The 23656-nt window shown below is 46.0% G+C and overlaps 1 protein-coding gene across 1 annotated transcript; it reads right to left on the minus strand.

Moving 5' to 3' along the window:
• Window positions 1-1061: 1061 nt before the first annotated feature.
• Window positions 1062-23095, minus strand: LOC144121926 (uncharacterized). Its single transcript, XM_077655368.1, has 3 exons — window positions 22704-23095; window positions 3977-4421; window positions 1062-1427 (listed from the first exon to the last, which is right to left on the minus strand). Exons 2-3 carry the CDS (start codon window positions 4256-4258, stop codon window positions 1143-1145), a joined length of 567 nt encoding a protein of 188 aa, XP_077511494.1. The 5' UTR covers window positions 4259-4421; window positions 22704-23095; the 3' UTR covers window positions 1062-1142.
• Between the last annotated feature and the right edge of the window lie 561 nt (window positions 23096-23656).

The following is a 23656-nucleotide window of genomic DNA, read 5'->3' on the forward strand; positions in this document are numbered from 1 at the left end:
TTCGTGCTAGGTAGCAGATCACGCTATCACCAGTGCGACAGTCAATGCGTTAATCGTCCACAGCAAACGTTAAGCTAAAAAACTAAGTTATAAAAACACAGTAAGACATAAAATGCCAGACGAAACTATACCGCATGTCTACAGAATCATGTTTCAGTTGTTTGAGCGTGAAACAAAGAGACAGCTTATATTTGTTTACTATAGACTTATAGCTGTACTCAAAATTCTGCATTTTGTAGTTATGAAAATGAAGAATAGGCCACAGATAGGTACAACGCGCACATACAGAAATATCGATTGTCTTAACAGGCGCGGTATGCGTTACAGATCTCTAAAAGTGCGTTTAGAAAAATAATATAGCGATATATTCGTAAATTGTCGATATCGGCAGCTGAGAAGCAAATGCTTGCTAGAATGCTTCTCTGGTGAGCGCAAATAATTTTGTGTAGTTATATTATACTGTCTACGATACATATTGACACAGCGCAACGGAACGAGGACGAGAAGAAACACAAAACGCAAGACAGCGCCCGTCCTGTGTTTCGTGTTTTTTATCGTCCTCGTTCGGTTGCGCTGTGTCAATCTGTATCGTAGAAAGTATGCACCAACTAGTCTTCATCAGAATCCTCTATATTATACTGATTTACAAGGCCTACACTAATAAAAAGCCGTCCTTAAGTGATTTAAACTACCCGTGCTATACTTAAATCTTAAAATGACGTGAAAAATGATGCTACAACTGGTCATTAGTCCATGAACCGATGAGAACCTCATCCGATATTGCTGACATGCGAGTGCCGTGTTAAGCAATGAAAGGCACTCTCGCATTAACAGCGGTGTACACGACACTTTTCTGACAGTGTCTAGAGCTTTACTCACATATCACACGGATTCAAAAGCTGCCACAGCACATCAGCAATCCACGCAATTAATCTTAGTGTATCACGAAGAATCAGTGTGATGGGGCTTTAAAACTTTATACGTTCAGGTTAGTGCATGTGCCACAGTATTGCTCCAAGACCGGCGTCATAGCGTGGGCTAGAGAAATGAGGCTGCACATATTTACTCACCAGCCGCTGTTTCCCAAGCATTTACTCAAAATTTTTCCAAGTCTTAAATAAAAAAGCGCGGTTTTATGGTGCTCAATCCCGATTGTTCCTGCGAGCCCCAGCACCGAAGATGAGCGCGCCCAGGACTCCGACGCCCAAGAGCACGGCGCCTCCGATGGCGAGTGGCTGGACGACGTCGCAGACGACCTTCTCAGCGTCATGCTCTTCAGCGGGCATGTCTATTCCGAACTGACGAAGAAAGTCTTGTGCCCATTTCTGGCAGTTGTTGGCAGTCAGGTGGTAAGGGCCCGAGTCGCACATCTTCTTCATAACTTCCTCGATTCGCTTCTCAGAAATCCAATGCTTCCCAAGGTGCCTCTGGAAAGAAAACAAAAGCAGAGCTACACTATCAGTGATGCGACTGTTATGCCGCAGAGGCAGGTTTTTATGACGTCACAATGTCATGTGACCTATGGCTCGAGTAGGTTGCTTCTCAGGGGAGTGTTCGCTCACGCCGCAGACGATGACGGGTCTTGCGCTGAACGGGCCTTTAACGCAATCGCGTTAAAACCCGACTGCGCAACGACAGGCCTGAAATTAAGCCTTTCGGCCAGAATTCTGTCGACCTAACCTGATCAGATGCACTTTTGGAAACCCAGAAAAGAAAATAATAGCAATGGCAGGCGAAACCACTGCTGAGTGACGGAAACAAGCTACTTCCGCTCAAAGTGCGATCAACGCGAAGGATTAGATTTTTATTCCTTGATAATCAAAATGACGCAGAGCTGGCCCACCCTAACGGTTCTACAATTCAACGCGTCAGCAGGTCGTGATGTCTGTGCATTCCGCCGCTAGATTCCTCAGCAGTGCACAGCAAGATGCTTATCCTCCACTGCGCACGTTCCTGTAACGCTCTTGCAACAAAGCGTTTATATGTGGGCAGGTTTGCCAAATGTATACGTTTCCGCCTTGTAACTTCAACTGAATCCCTGCATCACAATCGATATATCCGTTCTTGTGACGTATAGCGCGGAGAATATTTTTTAAGTCTAATCAGCCGTCACTACATATAAGGAAAAATTAGAATGTGGAGCGTTATGTTTGATAAAGATTTACGCCCAGAAACTACTCGTCTGCTGTATAGAGACGCGTACGGGACGGCGCAGGTATAATTTTGACCAAATGCGACTCTAATAGAACCCAGAGAACAACGCTATTCCATCTTTCTTCTTACTAAAAACTCTATGGTACTGTTCCTACCAGATGTGTTCCTATTTTTTGGGTGCAAATACGCGCTTATTCCTGAGAAAATTCCATTTAAACAATTCCCCGCCACACGATTATAACTCACGACGTGTTCATCGAAAAGGAAGCCAATGATCACCGCTCTGAAGAGTATGTCAGTCTAATCTGGACTCTGAAATTCGCCCTCCCCTCCACCCAAAATAGGCTCCGAATTAACTTAGACTACCGGCGATTCTTTAACTTGCGCTGCATCGCACAAAACAAGGGCGTTTCGCATTGCCCCTCCATCGAAATACGGCCGACACGGCCGAGATCGAACTCGTGACCTTGGGATTAGCAGGAGAGCGCCAAAGCCACTGCGATGGGTATCAGCCAGGAAAATGAAAGTATCTGATCGCCCCATAAATTTTAGCTAATAGCATTTCTGCATTCCCCACTTTTTCCGAGTCTCGTTACATTTCGTGCACCGATAATCCATTAACATGCTCGATCGCTAACCAGTCCAGACCACTTCACTCCTCTTCCAGTTACATCAGGCCTTCTACACAGTTGCGAGAATAAAAAAAATTTCGAAGGCACTGATCTCTGCTTCAGTGGACAAATGCGAAAGCATTGCGTTCGTTGCTGTTGCTCTGTTTCCACTTCGGCAATTTCCACTTACGACATACTATATCGCTTCGGCAAGTTCCGATTACGGCACACTGCGGCACGTCGTTATATAAGGTCAGTGCCTTATATCCGATTTCTGATTACGACATACTGACATGCTAGGATACTTCGTAACATTTTGTTTCTAGTTGCCACACTTTAAGGCACTTCGTTATATCCGGTCTTATCGAATATCCGATTGTTCATTATGCCGTACTGCAGCATTTCTTTATATTCATTTATTTATTACAAGTACCTACAGTGTCCATGAGGTATTATTGTAGGGGGATTAATGGCATACATATCACACGCAAAGAAAATATTGGGAACATGTGGGCAAGGCAACACAACGTAAGAAAACAAGAAGAAATGAATTCATAACTAGTTGTATCAATGATAACATAACACAAGGTACATCAGGTTATCGTTTCAATAACTGTTTGAATATTGGGTGCGCAAACTACATCATCCGGAAGACTATTCCAGTCGAGAATTGACTACCTGGTATATCCGGTTTCTAGTTGTGACATACCACGGCACTTCGTTATATCCGACCTTGCTCGTGATACCCGGTTTCTGGTTATGACATAAAATGACAATTCGTTATATGCGGTCTTGTTCGTCATATCCGGTCTGTGTTTACGACATACTGTAACACTTCGCTATATCCGATCGTTGGTTATATCAAGCTCCTAATTACGACATATTACGGCACTTCATTATATCCGGTCTTTTATTAGCTCTAGTTAGGGCATACTACGCACGTACAGTACTTTATACCTCGTTACCTACATCACATGACTTGGTACCCCGATCTGTGGACACTTTTTGCGGACACAATCTGCGGACAATTTCCGGTGACGGTTTTTCGCTCTCAGGAAGCATATAATGGTTTCGCGTTAAAAATGAAGCAAATTTTCTCGAACGCGCCCCGACTGGCAAGGGAGGGTCCGTTGCAAATGCATTCATTAAACTTGCCCAGTCGCATGACAACTGCTCGGCTAGACACTCAACTACCAGTTGGCAGCGCTTACCTTGTAAGGGTAGGTCGCTTCGAAGGCGGCCCTCTTCTTCCAGTATCGGCGGCCCGTCAGGTCCCCCGCGTGGTCCATGTCGGCGTCGCAGATAAGCACCTCGTCCTCGCCGTAGTCGAAGACCAGCAGCCAGTGCTTCTCCCACGACTCGCCGCACACCGACCGGGATGTCGAGGCGAAGAACGAGAGGACGTTCAGGGCACTGCCCCCCAAATCCCTCTGCATAATGGGGGTGCTGCAGAGGTACACATCGCACCGGTCCGAGTGCGTGTATCCCGACATCCCAGTCTTCCTTGTTGCTGTGCTTTTAGGGTTGAAGGGCCGGAACCACGTTGAGTACCAGCGGTGAGCGTCTTATAAAAAAGTGAAAGTGAGCAGGAGACGTCAGTAGGCAGTCTCGGAAACGAGAGCGCAGCAAAGCGTCGCCGGGGTTCGGTCGGCACGTCTGCAAAAGGAAATGAAGTACTCAGTATTCATATGAGCTCGCCTTACTGCGATAGCACAGTGGCCTTCTCGCTAGCGGCAACGAAACCTGCCCAGCTAAGCGAGAATTCAATTCCCCGCTCAAAAAATGCATGCGCGCGCCCTACTTCAGGCCAACGCTCTGGAAGGTATAAACAGAGCGCAGGCGCAAGTGAAATGTTGAAGATAACTATGCATTCATTTTACACACGAAAACTCCGGAGAGAGCTACGAACTTTTTGTGTTAATTTCATCTGCTCCATTTGTGGGCGAAGGGTGATTCCATTCAACAGTCATTGAAAGAAAACCAATATGTGCGCGGAAACGCCGTTTGTAAGGATGACCAAGCATTGTTGTAGAAATGAAGGCGTGAGTACATGTCCCGTATCTTTATCTTCTTGCAGTTCACTTCGTCACGCCGTCTGAAAGCATTCACATTGGTGTGCTACTCTATGATTAAGGAACTGGGCACGATAAAAAAAAACGTGAAGAAATAAATGAGCTCAGTTGTGCCATCTAGAGTCAACAAGCCTTAACTATACAGTTAAGTGACAAGTAGCGTCATTTACTGAGCACAAAGATGGGCATCCTCACAAGGGCGACACCTCATGAGGGCGTCCTCACCCTCACCTCATGAAGATTTCACTCGGTGAAGTGAGGGTGAGGGAGAATGGGCGCAAGAAAATTCGTGCGGACGAGGGTGATGGAGGAAAGACATGGTGAGGTGAGGGCGAGGGAGAAAAGACATGATGAGGTGAGGGTGAGAGGGAAGAATTCACTATTCGAGGGCGAGGGTGGTGGCCCAAACCGTACTAAGGGCTAACGCTTCTGCCTGTAACGCCCGTTATGACTTCCCATTTTAAGGCGCTACGCCTTAGGGTGAAGATCCCGGGGAACACGTAGTTTCTGCACTCTGGAGGTACACGAGGCGAACACGAAACGCGGGTGTAGCACACATTCTCCGTCACCGTGATGTAGTACACCGCCGAAAAACGCGCTCTTCTAACTCACAAACCTTTTTTTTTAATTCTGTGAAGTATTCGGTGAAACACCCTGTATAGTGCGATGACAAGAGGCCACTGGCCGGGCCGGTGGCTGCCAGTCCAACGGGAACCATGGTACCGCAGTCAACAGTTTAATTATCATCCCCGAGTCTGTCGCATGATCAGAGTGTAAAGTAAAACACGTAGAAATTATACCTAGTAAGGCTGTTAAATTCCATTGTTCTAGGCCATCTTTGCCGAAAGGAGGTCAGATTTCAGCTCAGTGAGGTTTCACAGAATTGGCTGCAGCGCAAGAAACGCTTTTGCGAAATTCCACTGCCAAATCAAAGCCTCTTGGCGGCGTTGGTGCATAATTTTTTAATTCACGCTATGAGTAATTCAGTACAGTCATATCTCCTTTGTATATTCTTTTTCTCTTGAACTGCGGTACAGGAAGCTGTGCCGCAATGTAGTGGGCAAGGGCGACCGCTGTAGTCTTACCATGAAAATAAAGCAGCACTTTAACCCCCTTCGTCTGAATCATCGCTCGCTCCGCATTGCATTCTACGATGTGCAAAAACATAAATGCTGTACTGTTCTCCAAATAACATCAACATCTCGATTTCTTTCTGTCTCTGGCCAGTGTCCGCGTAATCGCGCGCCTGATTTTATAAACCAAATTTTCATCAGACATGGTAGGTAATTGACACTCAGCGTTTGAGAAAGGTGTAGACGTGCAAGCAAAAAATTCACGGGCGGTTTCGCTTGGGGTAAGCATGAATTATCGTGCTCTAGCACCGTTACTCCTGTTTCGCATGGTTTATCTTGCATTTCTATGCTCTTTCTTCGCCTCAACATGCTCACTTTGGTTGATATGCCATATCATGTAAGTTTGTGTGTTATTGCATCATTTTAGACTTTTACTGCGGTAGAATTGGTAACTCTTTACATTCAGAGATACCTGGGAGTCCTGATTCCGCTCCAGGCACAGATGTGCAGCGGTCAAGCTACGGGCCATTGCCCTGGATGACAGGTGCTGCCATCGGTGGGGCTTGTGAGACCTATGTTGTTCCAGAGGAATCTCTCGCGACTAATCATTAAATTGAACTGCCACGGTGGGCAGTTTGTTTACAATTCGATGGGCAGCTTTTGGTGACATCACAACGTCACGTGACCAAGGTGGCCCACGCGCTAGAAGCAGGCTTCGGACAGGCAGACAACCACTTTTCGGTGGATTGGAAGCAATAGAGCACTAAAATGGCAACCACAAGAATCGTTCACTCCAGACTCGGGGAGTTAGTGATTACTATTATTGAGCCCAACTGGTGCATTTTAGCGAGCCGTTTGATTTTCTTGTGGCCTCAATAATGCTTTATTTTAAGCGACCGCATAACGGCCTCACTGCAGCGGAAAGCCGGCATCGTACTGGGGGAAGACACTAAAGAAATAAAAAAAAATTAAAGCTGGGGGAGCGGGATCCGAACTCGCAGCGGCACTAAAAAATCAGTTCCGTCACCACAACTTTTCTTTAAGTATGATATTTATAAGATTGATAATATATTCTGTTTACATTCATTGAATTACTTACAAAGCTTTTAGGATACGCCACGCAACATAACGCAGAAAGACAGCAACAGAGCAGTAGACACGAGGAATAGGCTGAGCGCATCACCAAGAAGGATTGCCATTCCGGTTTTAAGTCGGTCGGTTCATACATTTCCTTAATTTGAACAGTCAGTTGGGAGAAATCCTAGCATCCTGCCTCTACGAACTGTCAAGATCTCGTGCTGCGCTTGCAATGTCATCATCTTCGTCACGTAGCCGCGTTCACCAGAGTTGGTGAAAGTGCCAGTCTCTCAGCTGTAGTTTGAAAGCGTGGGCTTCATGATCTTGCATCCGTGCGCGTAGAAGCGTCATCAGACGAACATGTAACAAACCGCAAGAAATGGCGGGCGGAAGATTAGAAGCAGTAAAATTGAAAAGACCCAGTGCAATGGCAATGTCATCGGGTATTGGTAATTAAGCGACCTAAAAAAATTCCTCGTTCTGAGTCTATTCTGTGCCTCGCACTTATTTTAATTATCGTGATAAACGCTAATGAATTCTTTTCTAACTACTCTTGGCCTACGTTAGTTTTGTACACAGACACAACAATGCGCTTATTGATTTTAGCAGTCCATTTTACACAGTCGGCATGGCAGCAGCAAACGAGGCAGCATGTTAAGCAATCCTGTTTGCTTTGCCATCCAAGTTAGTGGTTCCAAATCTACACATTGCTGCAGGAGTGACGATGGCTTTCAAGTGCTGCTGCTGCCCTGCTCACTGTGTGTTCAGCGTTTTCTTTCTTGCGTGATCGCATTATCATAAGATATGTTGTCTTGTGGCGGTGTTAAAACAAATCCTTGCCCGATTGAAAAACAAATGCTATTGAAATTGCCCAAAAGGCCAGAGCAAGAATAGTTCAACAATAGGGGCTTGTAGGCGTCTCAAAAGATAACTGAGAATTAACTTTCCGGTTTAACTCAGCGAAATGATGCCACTGAGAAAGTTCTCGCAATTATATGTTTTAGCCATGAAGATAAAAGACGTGGAATCAGCAATATCGAAACTTCAGGAGCAGCTTAGTACAGTGAGGTACCATACAGGTGATTTCGAAAACAGAGGCAGGAGTAATAACCTGATCATTTACGGAACAAAAGAGCTTAGCGACGAGACTAGCGAGGAACTGGGAAAGGAAGTAATTGATGGTGTTTTTTTCTAGAACAAGGTCTAGCAGTGAGTGGTGTCGAAAGATGCCACAGGGTGGGTTAAAAAGAAATATATAAGGCGTGACCAGTCGTTTTGAAGCTACTCGACTTCTGTGAAAAAGATTCAATATTACGATCATGCTATTAACTCAAAAACACCAAAATCAGCTCAAAACACCAAGCAAAACCACCAAAAAGCTCTATATCATTAGCTGAGGACTTTTCTAAAGGAGTTAGGGAAATACGGAACAGCAGTGAAATAGCTGTGATGAAGAGGCAAAGAGGGCGCCAAGCTTTAAAGCTAATCTATGATAAGCTAAGCACTGATAGCGTACTGTATGGAAGGAATGAAACAAGAGCTCCTCGCTTTGGGCTTAGAAAGAAATCAAACTGACTCTGGACTAAGACATCTCAGACCCTGAAAATACTTAAATGTTAACTGCAGAAGTGTCATAAACAAGACAACAGAGTTGGAGGCCCTTCTGCTTTTGTACGACTCTGAAATAGCGGTTTTGACGGAAACTTGGCTTAACAATACAGTGTTTGACAGTGAGTACGTTACCACTGGCCATAGTTCGTACCGAAAGCATAGTGATGGTAGAGGTGGAGATGTCAGCACTCAGTTTAAACCATTATTGTGAACTTTACCAATGTCTGATGTACTCAATGTGCAGAGCATTTTTTTTGTACAACACACTATGGAAACGTTAGATAAATTAATGGAGAAATGTTCAGGACCCGAACTCTACAGTTTCCGCATTATAAGAATTAAAAAAATATATTTGTGCACGAATCTTAAATCAGATGATCGTATTATAATGTCAGGATATTTTAATTTGCCTGAAGTAGACTGGCCAAATTTTTCATTTAAAAAGCACGACCCCCAAGGTGAAGTTATGTTGGGCATTCCTTTGGCTTCGACTTATTGCAGACTGTAGAAGAAAATACTATATTTCAGGGCAATTCTCAATCAATGTTCGACCTTTTTTTTGTTATCGGATCAATTACTGCCAAAACAAATAGCCAGATAATAGATAGAATATCGTACCACGAAGCTATACTGCTCACTACTACAGACGCCGCTTTAGATGAGAAACGTAAACATGTTCATCCTATGGAAACCTTTCTCGAGCTTTTCTCGAGATACATTATAGGTACCTCGGACTCATGATCACTAATGACTTCACTTGGACTTAGCATATTGAGTGCATAATGGCTAATGTTACACGCAAGTTGTTCTTTCTGAGGACACCTTTGAGACTTCCTACTCCTTCTGTCTGACTGCTTGTGTGCAAAAACATAATTCTGATGGCACTAGACTATGCATGCGTTATATAGGACACTTTCGCAAAAACTTACACTAATAATAGCCGCCGCGGCGGCTGAGTGGTTATGGCGCTCGGCTGCCGGCCCGAAAGACGCGGGTTCGATCCGGGCCGCGGCGGTCGAATTTCGAGGGAGGCGAAATTCTAGAGGCCCGTGTACTGTGCGATGTCAGTGCGCGTTAAAGAACCCCAGGTGGTCTAAATTTCTGGAGCCCTTCACTACGGAGTCTCTCATAGCCTGAGTTGCTTTCGCACGTTAAACACCAATAAACCAATAAACCAAACATTAATAATATAGGCGTGGTGCTAAGAAAAGCAGCTCGCTCCATTTAAAATAGATTTGGACGTACGTCAGTGACAGAACTGCTAACCAAAGCGGACTTGCCCCAATTAACGCAAAGAAACCGTGTGTCATATCTTTTTCATCTGGTTTCGCCACTAGGCAAAGCCACAGCCGCACAGTAAAGCCGTTTACCTCGCGTAATAACCGTCTTATGCATTCTTTCCGCGAACAGTAATTGAAAGGGATTCTCTTAACCAATGGCGACGTTTCGAAATCATCTATGTCGACATTTCTTTCCGGTATCATTTAAAAATCTGTTGTGGATACTTATTTTCTAAAATTTTCAAGCTACGTTATTCTACTTTGGTCTTGTGTTCATTGTCTATGTTATTACGTGGTGTGTACTTATCTGCTTCCCACCCTACTAAAATCCCCAGTGGGGATTGCAGTATAAGCTAAATAAATGTAGATGAAAATGAAATCTTATAAGTGCAGGACACATGTATGCATGCAGTTCGTGCCAGAAGTAAAGCCAGATTGATAGTTTAGGGCTCAACTCGTAACTGTCTCGGTTTTGTCTCATGTATTAGCTCAAACAGCTCACACACACGTCGCCGCACACACACACACACAGTATAAGAATCTAGCCTCTCGTTCAACACAGCCTTGAGGGCTTGTCTTGTAGGTTTATTACTCAGTAATATCGCCAGAAGTTGCAGACTAGAAAATATAACTCGAATTTTAAAATTACTGATAGTGAGGGTGATGATGAGGGAGGGCCGACGATGTGAGGGTGAGGGCAAGGGAGGGCCAGCAAAGTTTTCGAAGTGAGCGGAAGGGCGAGAGAGGGTCGGATAACTTTTCAAAATGAGGGCGAGGGTGAGGCCATGAATTCAAAAGTTAGGGTGATGGAGGAAAAGTAAAAATGAGGGCATTTGACCACCTCTGGAGCATAACGACAGTGTAGCAGTTGTTGCAAGGCTGCCCATTCACGGGTTTACTAGTGCGGTATGCAGTTATGTGTTTGTATTTAGTTTGTGAAGTTGCCTCGTGTAACACATTGTTCATCGCCGCTATCAAGGAGACACCCTACGTATTGTATCGCCTATATGTTACTAGTTCTCCAGCGCACCCTTATGCGCTGCATTGTATAAAAGTAGGCGTACTGCGTGAAAATAAACCAGCTGAAGTTCGACGCTTTGTGGTGTGTTTTCTGTCAGTCTTCGCCTCTTCCTTGTGCGCCGGGAAAATTTGGTATGTGTAACCAACTAGCCCACCAGTTCGTCCTGAGAAAATTCCTATTAACGACGCAAGTTATTCCTATCACGGGATATGAATGATACGAGTAACATCTAATGATTTGTATTGGTCACTTCGCGCTTTGTATGTCGATCTATTACGGTGCTCATTACTTCCGTACCGATTCTACGTGGCATTGTAGAGCCATCATTTGGCTGCGCCTATAACTAGAAGGCGACAATCTCATGCCCGCTGGCATGTTTGGATTTCGTCCTGGGCTTTCCACACAGGACGTTTTCCTACAGCTAAAACATCACATTCTCGACTCACAAACCTCCGACACCAAAGCTATTCTAGGGGTGGATCTCACTAAGGGCTTTGATAACATTGCACACTCAGCTATCTTCCAAAACCTTACGACCCTAGGAGTCGGAACGAGGATGTACAACTACATCCGAGACTTCCTCAGCCACCCTTATCATCGGCGATCACCGCCTCACAGGTGTCACGCTGGGAGCACGAGGTACGTCCCAGGGAGCTGTCCTGTTCCCTATCTTCAACATAGCACTTCTTCACCTACCTCGACAGCTAGCTCAAATTCCTAACATCCACTGTAGCCGACAATCAAGCAAAACTTCTGACCTCCAGCTCAATCATCACCAATTCTACCACAGAGGCAGAAGAGGCAGCCATCGCGCTTGCTCTCATCTCTACATCTGCCACAAAAATTATCTCTGCCTCTAAATCTGCCATTCTCAACAATGCAAACGGTTACATATCCCGCACTGCGGCTCGTTTACTATGCTTCTGGCAGCCCCAGCGCCCTAAAACCCTCATATGATCGCCAGCACATGCCGGCGTCCCTGGCAACGAGGAGGCTCATTCCTTAACCCGAGGTCTCACATTCCGGGCGGGAGTCGAGCCCCTTGTACGGGACGAAGAGCGCCTGCTTTCCTTTCGTGATATTCTCTCGTACTACAGGGAACAACGAAGGGAGTACGCACCCGCAGTCCCATACCTCACCATAGCGCAGGCTGCACACTGGCTACGATTAAAACTCGGACTACACCATACCCCATACCACTACATCCCCGTACCCAGACCAATTACCCTCGGCATTGCAACTTTTCGGAAAACCGGGCGACTTTCTGCACACCCTGCTCACATGCCCCACCTTCCCTAATCCCCCATCACCGATCATGGCGGGGTCTAACTGGGAGACTATTATGACCGAAACTTCTCCTCAAGACCAGCGCCGGGTCATCTCCAGCGCTCTGAGAAGGGTTGCTCTCCTAGGGCCATCCTTCGCTTTGTAGGGGTGCCTCCTCACAGTGAGGGAGCATCCAAGTGCCATGTAGGGGACTTCGCCCCCACTATTTGCATCTTTGGCAATAAACGTTTCCACCACCACCTAGAGCACGGCCGAAGCGTGCTCGCGCTAGAAATAAAATGAGGACGGCACGGGGCGGTGGCACGTGAAGCCACGGCAGGCTGTTCAATTTATGCCTTGATCCGAGTCAGCTGCTCGTTCCTTTGCTTCTAGGGCTTAAGCCTACAGCATCATGAAGTCACCGCGCATTGCCTGCTCTGTGGAGGATCCTACAAAACGTGCGGAAAACTGTTCCTGTCTCAAGCGGGGCCGGTATGGAACGTTTGTCACGACAAAAATTAGTTCAAGACAGAGTCTGTTCAAAATCGTGGTGCTAGGTTTATTCATGCCTCATACTCACATGAAGCCAGCGTTTCATTTCTGAAATTGGAATCGGGCTTATGAACGCTTTCATGTAGGTGCCGCATGCTTCCTCGCCGAAAACTGAGTACCTGCTGAATGATGCCGAATGTCGTGATGCGCCCAGAGCAGCGCGTCACGCTCCGTCTCTACCTGTCTTGTACATGTTACGAAAGACAAGAAACCAATTTGAATTACAATTAATTTGTTTGAGATGTAAGTGATTTGAGTGGTCAATTACAGCCCATGAAAAGTAACTGGGCAACAACAGAGTAAAATAGATTACTATAAAGCTCTTTTTCATCCATCTTTTGGCACCATAGCATAGGTGCGCCTTGCTTGGTCTAATCTTTTGCTGTACACACTTAGGTAATTTTACCGGCACCTGTTTTTCAAAATTTTCTTCGGCATTCTTTCTGCGTTTTCTCAAGAAAACATTAATAGCGGCACTGAGAGTATCGCGTTGTTCGAGCCGGTGGGAACTGCCTTGCATTAAAAACAACGTGAAATGATTTCGATTTGCATATTCTAGTGGAACAGATCTGTAGAGGTAGTCTTTGTGGGTATTCCAGTCAAATTTAAAAGCTCTGCGTGGTGTTAATAATCTAGAAATATTTCTCTAAAAAATCGCTGCTTGCAGTAGCTCGCAACCGATTAGGGCGACGGACCTCACCGCGCATCCCATACCCTGATGACGTCAGTGCGCAGACGGGGCAGCTTCAAGCCGCCTGGCTCTTGTGAACACTGACGTCATCGGGGTAGGGGACGCGCGGTGAGGTGTGTCGCCCTAATCGGTTGCGAGCTACTGCGAGCAGTGAGTGTTAAACTCATCATAAATCATAGAGTCCCCGCCGAGCTTTCAACTATGTCTCGTAAACCCACAAATACCACCACTACAGATCTGTCGCATTAGAATATGCCCATCAAAATCATTTCAAGGTCCCTTTAACATAAGCATTGCGGGCCACCCCGAAGTAAAGCAAATCGCCATGCTTCGATATTTTACGGATTCTGAGAGGACAAAGCCCAAGCTCACTCAGCATTACATACCCTTATGCCCGTCGTATCTGAAATCGAAGCGCGGAACGGAGATGCTAGTGAAATAGGAGCCGCAGGGGCTTACACGTTCGAGCGGTGTTCTTGGTGTTCGTGTTTTCTCCGCCGCTCTACAGTTGACGGTGTAACGTCAGAGAATTCCGTGCTACAGCAGTATTTACCGTAGAGCTGAGGTTCTAGAAGTTATAACACTGGTTGCAACTTGTTTTTCACGCAAAAAAAAATGTAAGAGGTTGCTACTCATTTATTACTGAAACTCGTAATACGATATGTTGCAGATTACAAAATGTAATCAATGCATTACAAATTTCAAAGAAAATGTAAATTATTACATGCAATCAGCTAATTGAACACGTACGTAGAAGTTGACCTGCCAAGGTCAATGGAGTTTTTTACAACCTGCTCGCTATCCTTACTGCACAGGGCTGACTTTGAGCCCGCTCGCTTTCTCTAGTTCCATGTGAGATTTATTTTCCGTTTTCGCATCATGGTCGCGTGGTTAGAAGCGTTTGGCAGCGCCCTTGGCGTGCTTGACGTACCGGCGTCCCGCTGGCACCATAGGGTCAAGTGGCACAAAAAGAAAGCGCGAACAATTACCGTCGGCCAGAAGGAGGTGGCCATCACCACAGCTTTCGGTCTGGCATATTGCTTCTCTACAACACTCTTATGTCATGCGGTGCGGTGTTTTGGCCTGCGTTCCCGTAGGCTCTGCGGCAAAGACAACTTAAACGGGTTCACCCGAAGAAATGGCATCACCGCACCCTCTTTTACAGCGGCCCCTATAAAATATAGTTAAATATTCTGAACGGATGCTTCGCTGTCCTCTACGACAAGCTTCCTCCAAGACCAGTTTTCTCGGCTGAAGCCTTGGCAGGCCGCGGAAGAAATAGGCGCGAATCGGCGAGGTAGATATATTCAGTTGGTCTACGTATCTTCGGCCGCGTGATGGCCGCTGGTTGCATTTGTTGAAGGGTTCCGCTGAGAACGTTGCAGGTATACTGAAGAAATGCGAATAACCGTCGCACTTCTCCTTGGACAACAAACCGGGACCACAAAGAAATAAATTTAGAACAAAAGTAATGAAGACGGCCTTTGTCATTTCACCTGAAGAAATTGGGTGAAGCTAAGCGAAACGCTGCCGATACTGGCAGTTGGCGGTTCCCTTTGCACATTGCAAGGCAATCTGTATTGCTGTGGAGCGTTAACGTTGCCTTTTTGTGACTGGATGATTTTGCCCCCGGTAGCCATCCACAATCCTGTGCGACATTTGAATACAAAAAAAAAATTAAGTGAGTTCCGCGAAGCCTTCCTGACATTATAAAGACTCTGAAATGACTGCAATTTACTTATAATCAGGAATGAAATTCCAATCGAATATTCTCCATTCTTGTATGAAGCAAATACGAATACGATTGGAATTTTTTGGGTTTAGGTAAGTATACTGGTCTATCTTTGCAACTGCTTATTTATTCGTCACGGTTCAGAGCTATATTGAGCTGTTCCAACTTGAAAGCTCATCATATGCTAGCTCTGAACAAGTACTATAGGCTCACAGTCAATAAAGAGAAAGGAAAACGTAAAAAATGCTCAGACAAAAGCGAAATACATAAAGTGCGGCACAAGCATTGTGCTTGGCGACATGTAAGGTAACCCATAAAGCAATAGCGAGATAGAAAAAAACAATGAGGAACTACTCTGGTAGCCGCCTAATCTCTAACGCTTATACTGGTTCCTTTATTTGACCAGTACCGCCCTGAGAAAAACGCGGCTTCCGTGGAAATATGCTGCGCAACGGAAATTCTTGCCATGAGGCTGAAGTTTTCTTTCTTTATATGACGAAGAAGTAATCGAGCACAAGTAAAACACGAGGGTGATTGTTAGGCGCTCAAGTACCGAGTATAACGCCAGCTGCCAGCACAAGTACTCCGATAAGCATGGACCGCTTCAAAGCATAACAATATAGCAGCATGTTTTGCCTAAGCAAAGTAAAGCATTGGGCGAACAGTTACTGCGACGCATGCTGTCTAACGTCGGGAGTAAGACGCTTCTGAAGGAAAGTGAGCCTGTTTATTCCCTAAAAATTTCCTTCCAGGTGTTCGTCAATGGACATGAGGAAACTAATTGCTTTCTCTCACCAGGCGGGAGAGCCTATTGGAAAATATGAAACACCGGCACTAAAAGACGGCCGCTTTCAGCAGTTCCAATTTCAGCGTTTACGTTTATTTTTGTGATCAGAGATTTATTTTAGAACCATCTGGAAAACAATCAATGCGTTTCCAGTATAGCACGAGGAGACCGAAGAGTTAAAACTGCCAAGCGGGAATGTTATTAGTAAATAATCAAAAGGTAGAAGGCGATAAATAAATAAAAAGATACGGAGGAATAATTGCACTTCAGAAGCGGACTCCAGCAAAAGGCAAACACTATTGAATTTAGATATATGTACAGTACTCACGGATTGAAATAGGACATTCGGAGCGCGTGGCCGTCGCTTCATGGAGCGCCGCCCGTAGACGCTCATGGAACCAAGGTGGTGCATTGTGGTATGGCGCGAGAGGGAGAACATCTATAAAGCAGAATTGTTCCTTCCAGTAGCCAATGAGCCGGCCTGTGGTTTACCACATGCCTGCGTGGCACTGCAAGGCTAGCGCTCCGAATGTCCTATTTCAATCCGTGAGTACTGTACATATAAAACATATAAATTATCAAGAAATTTTGCTACTTATGGAGCCAACAGCAACCAAAGTTATCAGAAAACAAAGATTCCCGGCACTAATAACACACAGCACAAATGCACGAGAGTTAATAGAAACGGAACAATAGCAGTGCTATTAACTTTGAATTGCGAAGAAGCACTCTGTTGCACGTACGGTAAACTGCGATGAGGAAGGGCTAGTATTCATAAAAACAGGCGAATTCCACGTTGATATCCCTCAGAAACGTACTGTCGGCTTGCGTTAGTCATAACGTCCAGTAAAGTACGCTGTAAGTGATCATAAATCTCTTTATGTTGGAGTTCGTGAGGCAAGTTTAACGTTCAGAAGCGTGAATAGTTGGGCGAGTTGGTACATGTTCACGTGAAAAAAACCAGCGAGAAAAGACGCAAGACCAGAGGAAGACACACAGACTGTCGCCGGACTTTCAACTCAAAGCCCGGCGACAGTCTGTGTGTATCTTCCTCTGGTCTTGCGTCTTTTCTCACTGATTTTTTTCACGTGAAGTTTAACGTATAAGGATAATGAAGACAATTTTAGCGCGGGAAATATGAGGAAAGGTCTCTCAAGGGAGGTTTTATAATGTATACGGAGTACGTGGAGACAGCATTTCGGAATGTCAAACACTACTGCAGGCGGTCGAAGTTCTTTCAACCATAATATAGGTTGAACTTCCGAAAACGGGAGGAGGAGCGGAAGGAAGGCAGTGCATTTTATTTTCAGTGCTTCTCTTCTTAATTTGTCTGCAAAAAGAAACTGTCTCTTACATGGTTAGGCGCTTGGGGGCATCACTATAGACTGCCAGAAGTCGTGTGGCCTGAAAACTAAGGCCATCCTTGATCTCTATCATGCATAAAAGCGCGCTTGACGTTCTCACACTGTATTTTTAAGTCGAGCCACCTCCCTAGCGGAAGGTTTATTCACAGAGACGGCAATTATTTATTCCAGCAACTACAGATGTTTTGCTTCCCGTTATTACGGTATTAATGTGGTAGCCGTTTCACAACGACCCGCGCTATTTTGAAACTATGCACGGCGTCAGTAATTATGGCCGGCATTCCGAACCCATCTCCGCGGTCGAGTCGATGAAGTCGCTACAAATCCCTAGCTTCAAGCACGGTCAGAATCTTCCCCCAAGTCGCAATCCACAACTACCCGCAAGCTAAAGCTGTTACGACTGCAGCCACTCTTAAATTACTCCTGCGTTTATGCTCTTGTGATCACTACAATCTCAAAGCTAGAAAAATCACGCGATGAAGCTGCAATAGTCGCAGCCTTTTCGTACAAACCACTGCTCCCAAAACATCATTGTTGCCGCTAATCCGTAATTATTATGCTGTCTGAACCTCTACGGCGGCCAAAATTCTCAAACTACTGACATAGCGCCTTTTGTATAACTGGCAGCATTCTGAAAAAAAAAAAGATTGTGGTGAATGTGCAACGATCCTCGCCATTATAAGTGTAGCCGCGTGGCCATGCTATTATGACCATCGCATTTCTGATACTGCTTGCTGGCAGGCAGTTATAATAGCGTAAATTCTGAAAATACCCGAGCAACCGGGTGTTTACCATGTCCAACAATGCAATAATAACCCGCGGTGAAGACCCTTCGATTGCTACCGATCTAAAAGCACCCACTACGGTGAAGCTGATATGGTCTTAGCCATTCCGAAATTTCTTGGCCGCTCAATTACCTATAGCAATGCGCGATCCCGAAGCAGCACACACGGTGAAAACGGCCAGCTTGCCGGCCATCCGAGCCTGCCGTCCCCTGTGCTGTCGCCATCATTCTAGAACTGCCAACATATTCAAGCTGTTGTGCGAGCATTCTAAAATCGCCCGGACGTTCAAGATGTCGCGTTTCCTACCGGTCCGAAATTACATGCGAGGTGAAACAGTTCAGAACTCTACCCCTTGCAAAGTGCCGGCCTGACCGAGCCTTACATTCGCTACCACTGATCGGCACTGTTTTTGAGCTCCAAATAAATCACGTGGATAAGAGGACAAGCAAGGACGCAGTAGTAGGGTAAAAATAAATAGGCTAGTGCAGGGGATTCAAATCGTTAATCAGGTGAGTTTGTCCCCCATATATAAAAAAACCCTAGCGACGGTAGAAGCAGACGCATTCGACGGCCGTACGGAGAACAGAAATCTTCTAGCTCTTGGTCGTACTTAATTTAAAGAGAACAGCCAGCATGCTGCATAATCCACTTGAAACACCCAACACAGTGGCGAAATACCTCTGCGTCATGTTACTCTTTCCAGAGCGGTCTTTTTGCGAGTCGCGTAGCGAACAGAAAGTGGTAAAGCGTGTATCTCCACTGTTCCAATATAGCACATGTGAGAAAGCTTTCGCGATCGCCGCCATTCCGAAACTCGCCTCGCGACGACGCAGCCGCGATCGCTACAACCAGCATACTACGTACTCGGTGCACTGGCTGTGACCGCCACTGTTACGGAACCACTCGCGCGGTGAAGGCGTTGCAAACTCTACGATTGCAAAAATACCTATGCGGTGAAGTGTTGCTGTCGGCACCATTCCGAAACTACCCGCGTCAACTTTTTTTTAGCGCCAAGATTCCGAAACTACCGAGACGGCGAAGCCGTTCCAGTCTCGTTCTTTTGGAAGGTGAGGGCAAGGTCAGGCTGTTATGATCGGTGCTATTCCGAAACTGGCCGGTCGAATAAATGCTAGCATTGTCTACAACAACAAAACTAGGCACGCGGTAATATCGCTGTGATTTCCACCATTGCAGAACTACTGAAACGTGAAGCCGTTGTGCTCGGCACAACGCTGCATTTCAGAACTACCTGTGCGGTGAAACTTGCGGTCGGCAATAATTCGAAATTACTTGCGCGTTGTAGCCAATGTGGCCGCCACGATTCCATAGCTAACAGGCGACGTCAAGCTGTTATTAGCAGCAACGTTCTGAACAGAGGGGGAGGAGGGGGTGTCTAAATTTCTATGAGTGGTGTCTAGGGTAGAGGAGAAGCGTCAGTCCTTTCCAATTTTTTTTTCTCTCGTTGACGCGACGCGCATGACTAACAGAATTTATGAGTATAGCACTCAACGCCATGAAATGGCTGCGAAAATTCCCCGTTGTATGTAAAAAAAATTGTTGCTTAAAAAGAGGGTGCCCTGACAAAGACAAGGAGGTTTCCAGGGAAATCACTGATTCTGAGACTTCCCATGCGGTCAAGTCATGTTGGCCACCATTTCAAGGCTAACGTTGTGGCTGCGCTATTATGATCTTCACAATTCTGAGATTGCGCGCGTGATGAAGGTTACCTTGTGGTAACCACTCGTTCGATACTGCCAGCGAGTCGAAGCCGTCACAGCAGCCCGGCATTCAGTGATTACCGCTGCAGTCAAAATGTTTTTCTCGCAACCATACCCCGGACCAGGACGAGTTTTGCTTTAACTCCGAAGTTTCTGGGATCGCTGTGTAGCTTTTCTTTGTATCCGTGTGGCTGCGCTCGGGTGAATGTCAAACTAACCATACTGAATTTACCGGCGCGTAGAAGTTATTGTCAACTCCCCGCGTGGACTAGCCGAAAAGATTGCTTAGTTGCGAAGCTGCCTATACGGTGCCAAGAATATTGGAGAAGTATAATTTTTTTGTGCTTATAAAAGCATCAGATACTTCATAAATTATTTCGGACGAGAACAATTATTCAAAATCTACAACAAATGACAAGCAGACGGTGTAGGTTTGATCCGAGCACACGATTTCCGCATGTAGCATGCAATGCTTTATGAACTAAGCTGCGGCGGCGGGTGTCCAGCCTTCAACATTCAGATGCAGTTAGTTGCGTGTAGCCTTAGCTTGACGGTGGCATTGGTGGACACTATCAAGTTTAGGCTATACCTAGCAGAAATAGAAAGTAGAAATATAGGCAGCCACCTCGCTGCAGAGTAAGTAAATCACTGCGTGTGACGTGTGGAGGTCGTGGGATTGCTTCCCACAGCTCGCAAAATGTTGTATTTTCTTCTACTCTGTGTATAACTATCTCATATATTCATTAATTACGCTACTAATCTTTCCAACACAAGAACAAAAATTTACATTCCCTAATGAATTCTTTGTACGTTTTACTGTCTCCTGTCAACATTCGTATTCATACTTTAATGAGACCTTATCAGTAAATTGCCTAATCGATCACATCACTTACGTCCTATACCATTTACAGGCCGTGCTGGCCACTGCTTAGAGCATTTTTTGCTTTCTCCAGACCTTCCTTACTAATGCAGCAATATTTTATGCAGTTACATATTACATTTTTTTCTGTCTGCAGATTTGTCTATTCGTCCGCACCAATGCAGAACTCTCGAGAATAACACGAAACAACAAACTAGATCTCAGCGAGATCGAACCCAGGCTAATTCGGCGCTCAGCTATCAACATCCTCACCGACGCTTCAAAGCAATCGTACAGCGTAACAAAGCTTTTTGCATAGTTTCCACTTGTATTTGCAATAGTTTAAAAACGGTTGACCAAACTAACGACAAATAGGTGTACATATATTGTCTCGCCGCTGGTTAAGCCTTTGTTCTACAGATGAGGGCACCATGCCAATGTGCCGCTGTATACCCAAGCAGTGTCATTCGGACAAGCCTAAGGTAATGGATATGCTGTTTGTCCATGAACGTGTTCGGTTCTCAAGAACCGTAGAGAGCTTAGTCTACGGGCGAACAGCGATAACGCGAACGACTTCGCAAGCAGGAAACAACGAGAAGCGCAACAGAACGAGCGAACAATAGTGCTTTTATTGACGACGCTCGGTGAACAAGGCGTATACAGCTAGCTGACACGCTTGCGATCCAGGTGCAAGGAAGTCCAGGGCCTGCTGCTGCCTGCAATTTTGTTCATGCGACATCTATCCGTGAACTATACTGCGATGTCAGAGCTTTTAAATGTAGCTTCAATTTACTCCTACCTAAAACGACAGCACTGCAATGGTCTTGATGTTGCTTGCGCAGGGAAACCCGCCTGTGGATAACCACTGAAAAAGCGCCCTATAACAGCAAAACGCTATGTAAGCACGTCGAGTAGGCACCTTTTTATCAAAACACCGTGTAGCAAGTAAGTACAACGCGAAATGCATAACATTATCGCTACATGTCCACTGAAAGCTTAAAAGCGTCATTCACAAAGAAAAACCGCGCCTCATAAAATACATACGGCCGGGAAAAACTGAGCCAGAAAAAAGAAAAAGAACAGAGGACAGGCGCTCGTTCTACACAAACAAAAACAACGACGTTGAAATTATATTGTAGGCTACAGTAGCTTCTTAAATGAAGACAAAACCTGATCAAGTGTGAGCATGGTAGGGACCATTCAACGAAGGCTGGAATTCTTGCAAAATCACACTTTTTAAATAGAGACTAATTTCCCGCATTTATACGCGACCGTATTCGAGAAGATCGCAATTTAATATTGGCTTTCGGGGAAAGGAAATGGAGCAATTTCTGTCTCACATCTCGGCGGACACCCGAACCGCGCCGTAAGGGACGGGATAACGGAGGAAGTGAAAGAAGACAGGAATAAAGAGGTGCCGTAGTGGAGGGCTCCGGGATAATTTCGACCACCTGGGGATCTTTAACGTGCACTGACATCGTACAGCACACGGGTGCCTTAGCGTTTCGCCTCCATAGAAACGCGGCTGCCCCGGCCAGTCCGGATCAGTAGCCGAGCGCCCTAACCACTGAGCCACCGCGGCGGGTCAAGATCGTAATAAATGACGCAGGATTCAGAAGACACAGACATTTAAAGCAAGCCCTATGGCGTAACCACCAACTTTGCACGGTGCGCTGGTGGCGTGAAGTCCTAAATTCCTAAATCCCTTCATTTTTCATTCAGAAATGATGTCATCGGCTTAGAGTTGATTGATTGCGCCTGCGCTCATCATATTGTCGCAGCGGGACGAGGACAAGGCACAAAAGAAGTTGACGCTGACGCTGCAATTGTCTTTACTTTCTGCGCCTTGTCTACGTCGCTCTAGAACAATATGATTAAAGACAACAAACTCTCCCAATACTTCGCACTGTTGACGTTTTAGATCTAAGCCACCGAGACCTGGTTAATCGTTACCCGAATAGCAGGCACAGGTGTGCATGCTCTCGAGAAAAAGAAACCTCACTTCCACGCGTAAAAAGGGCTTGTCAAAGAAAAAAAAATTGCTTCTCACCTTTTCGTGCAGAGCGTCGATGAGATGTTTTGCCACTCGCAAACCATGCGCCGACGCCGTGCCGCTCCGGCCAATACACTCGCACTATTTCTCTGGGAGCAGTGAGCAAATATTTCCGGCCTGCCAAACACCGCTGATGCTAGCGTGCACTGCGCTGCTGTCCCTCAAGCCACAACCAAGCGCCGCTGCGTACACGCGTATAGTTTCCTTATGTATTAGCCGTCAGCTGACGCACTTCGGTGCACTTTTCGCAGCGGGCCCTTCGTGTCGCGTGTACCGGGGCTCGGTACGGCGGCTTGACTGCGCCAGCGATCGAGCAGTCTACGCGCCTCAGGGGCTCCCACGCAGCCTGTTGCGGTAGACCGGCGCCCACATGTAACGGCGCTGGCGACGCTCGATGCGGGCAGTTTCTTTTTCCGTACACCCGCATTTCAAGCGGCCAGTTGGCAGGCGGCCATCTCACGAGGTCGGCGCAGCTGCAACCGTAGGAGAGGGGAACCGGAGGAGGACGGGCGCTGCCATTCCTCCGCGTCGCCGCCAAGCGGTTTTGTTTTCGTTTTTGTCCGACTGCGGGCTTTTTCAAACAGCCTTTTTAAAGTGCCGCGGTAGTAACGCCAAAAACGAACACCAAATGGACTATCACCACTACCGTAACTTTGATTAGGAGGATGTTGGGGCCTTGGTCTGGTTCTGTGTGCCTTTACTCGGTCTCCCCTCGCTATGTCAAGAAATAAAGGTCCTTCAGTATATCGAACAAAATTTCGCGAATGATTTACCTTCTCTGCCAGCAGTAGTCTGCTTAAAAAAAAAAGAATAAACGTACCGCTGTGTTGGCTCTCATTTCTTGGGCTATAGTAGCAGAAGGTTTATTTCATATCTGGTGCCTTAGGTGTGGCATTTTCAATTCCTCAAAAAATTTTATCGTCATTTGATTTTTTCGTAATCCTGGTGTG

The sequence above is a fragment of the Amblyomma americanum genome, chromosome 2, assembly GCF_052857255.1.
Source record: "Amblyomma americanum isolate KBUSLIRL-KWMA chromosome 2, ASM5285725v1, whole genome shotgun sequence".
Classification (NCBI taxonomy): Eukaryota; Metazoa; Arthropoda; class Arachnida; order Ixodida; family Ixodidae; genus Amblyomma; species Amblyomma americanum.

Coding starts and splice junctions, on each gene's coding strand:
- LOC144121926 (XM_077655368.1), bottom strand. CDS start 4,258: ATGTCGGGATACACGCACTCGGACCGGTGCGATGTGTACCTCTGCAGC. Junction 1,428..3,976: donor AAGCGACCTACCCTTACAAG/GTAAGCGCTGCC, acceptor TTTTCTTTCCAG/AGGCACCTTGGGAAGCATTG.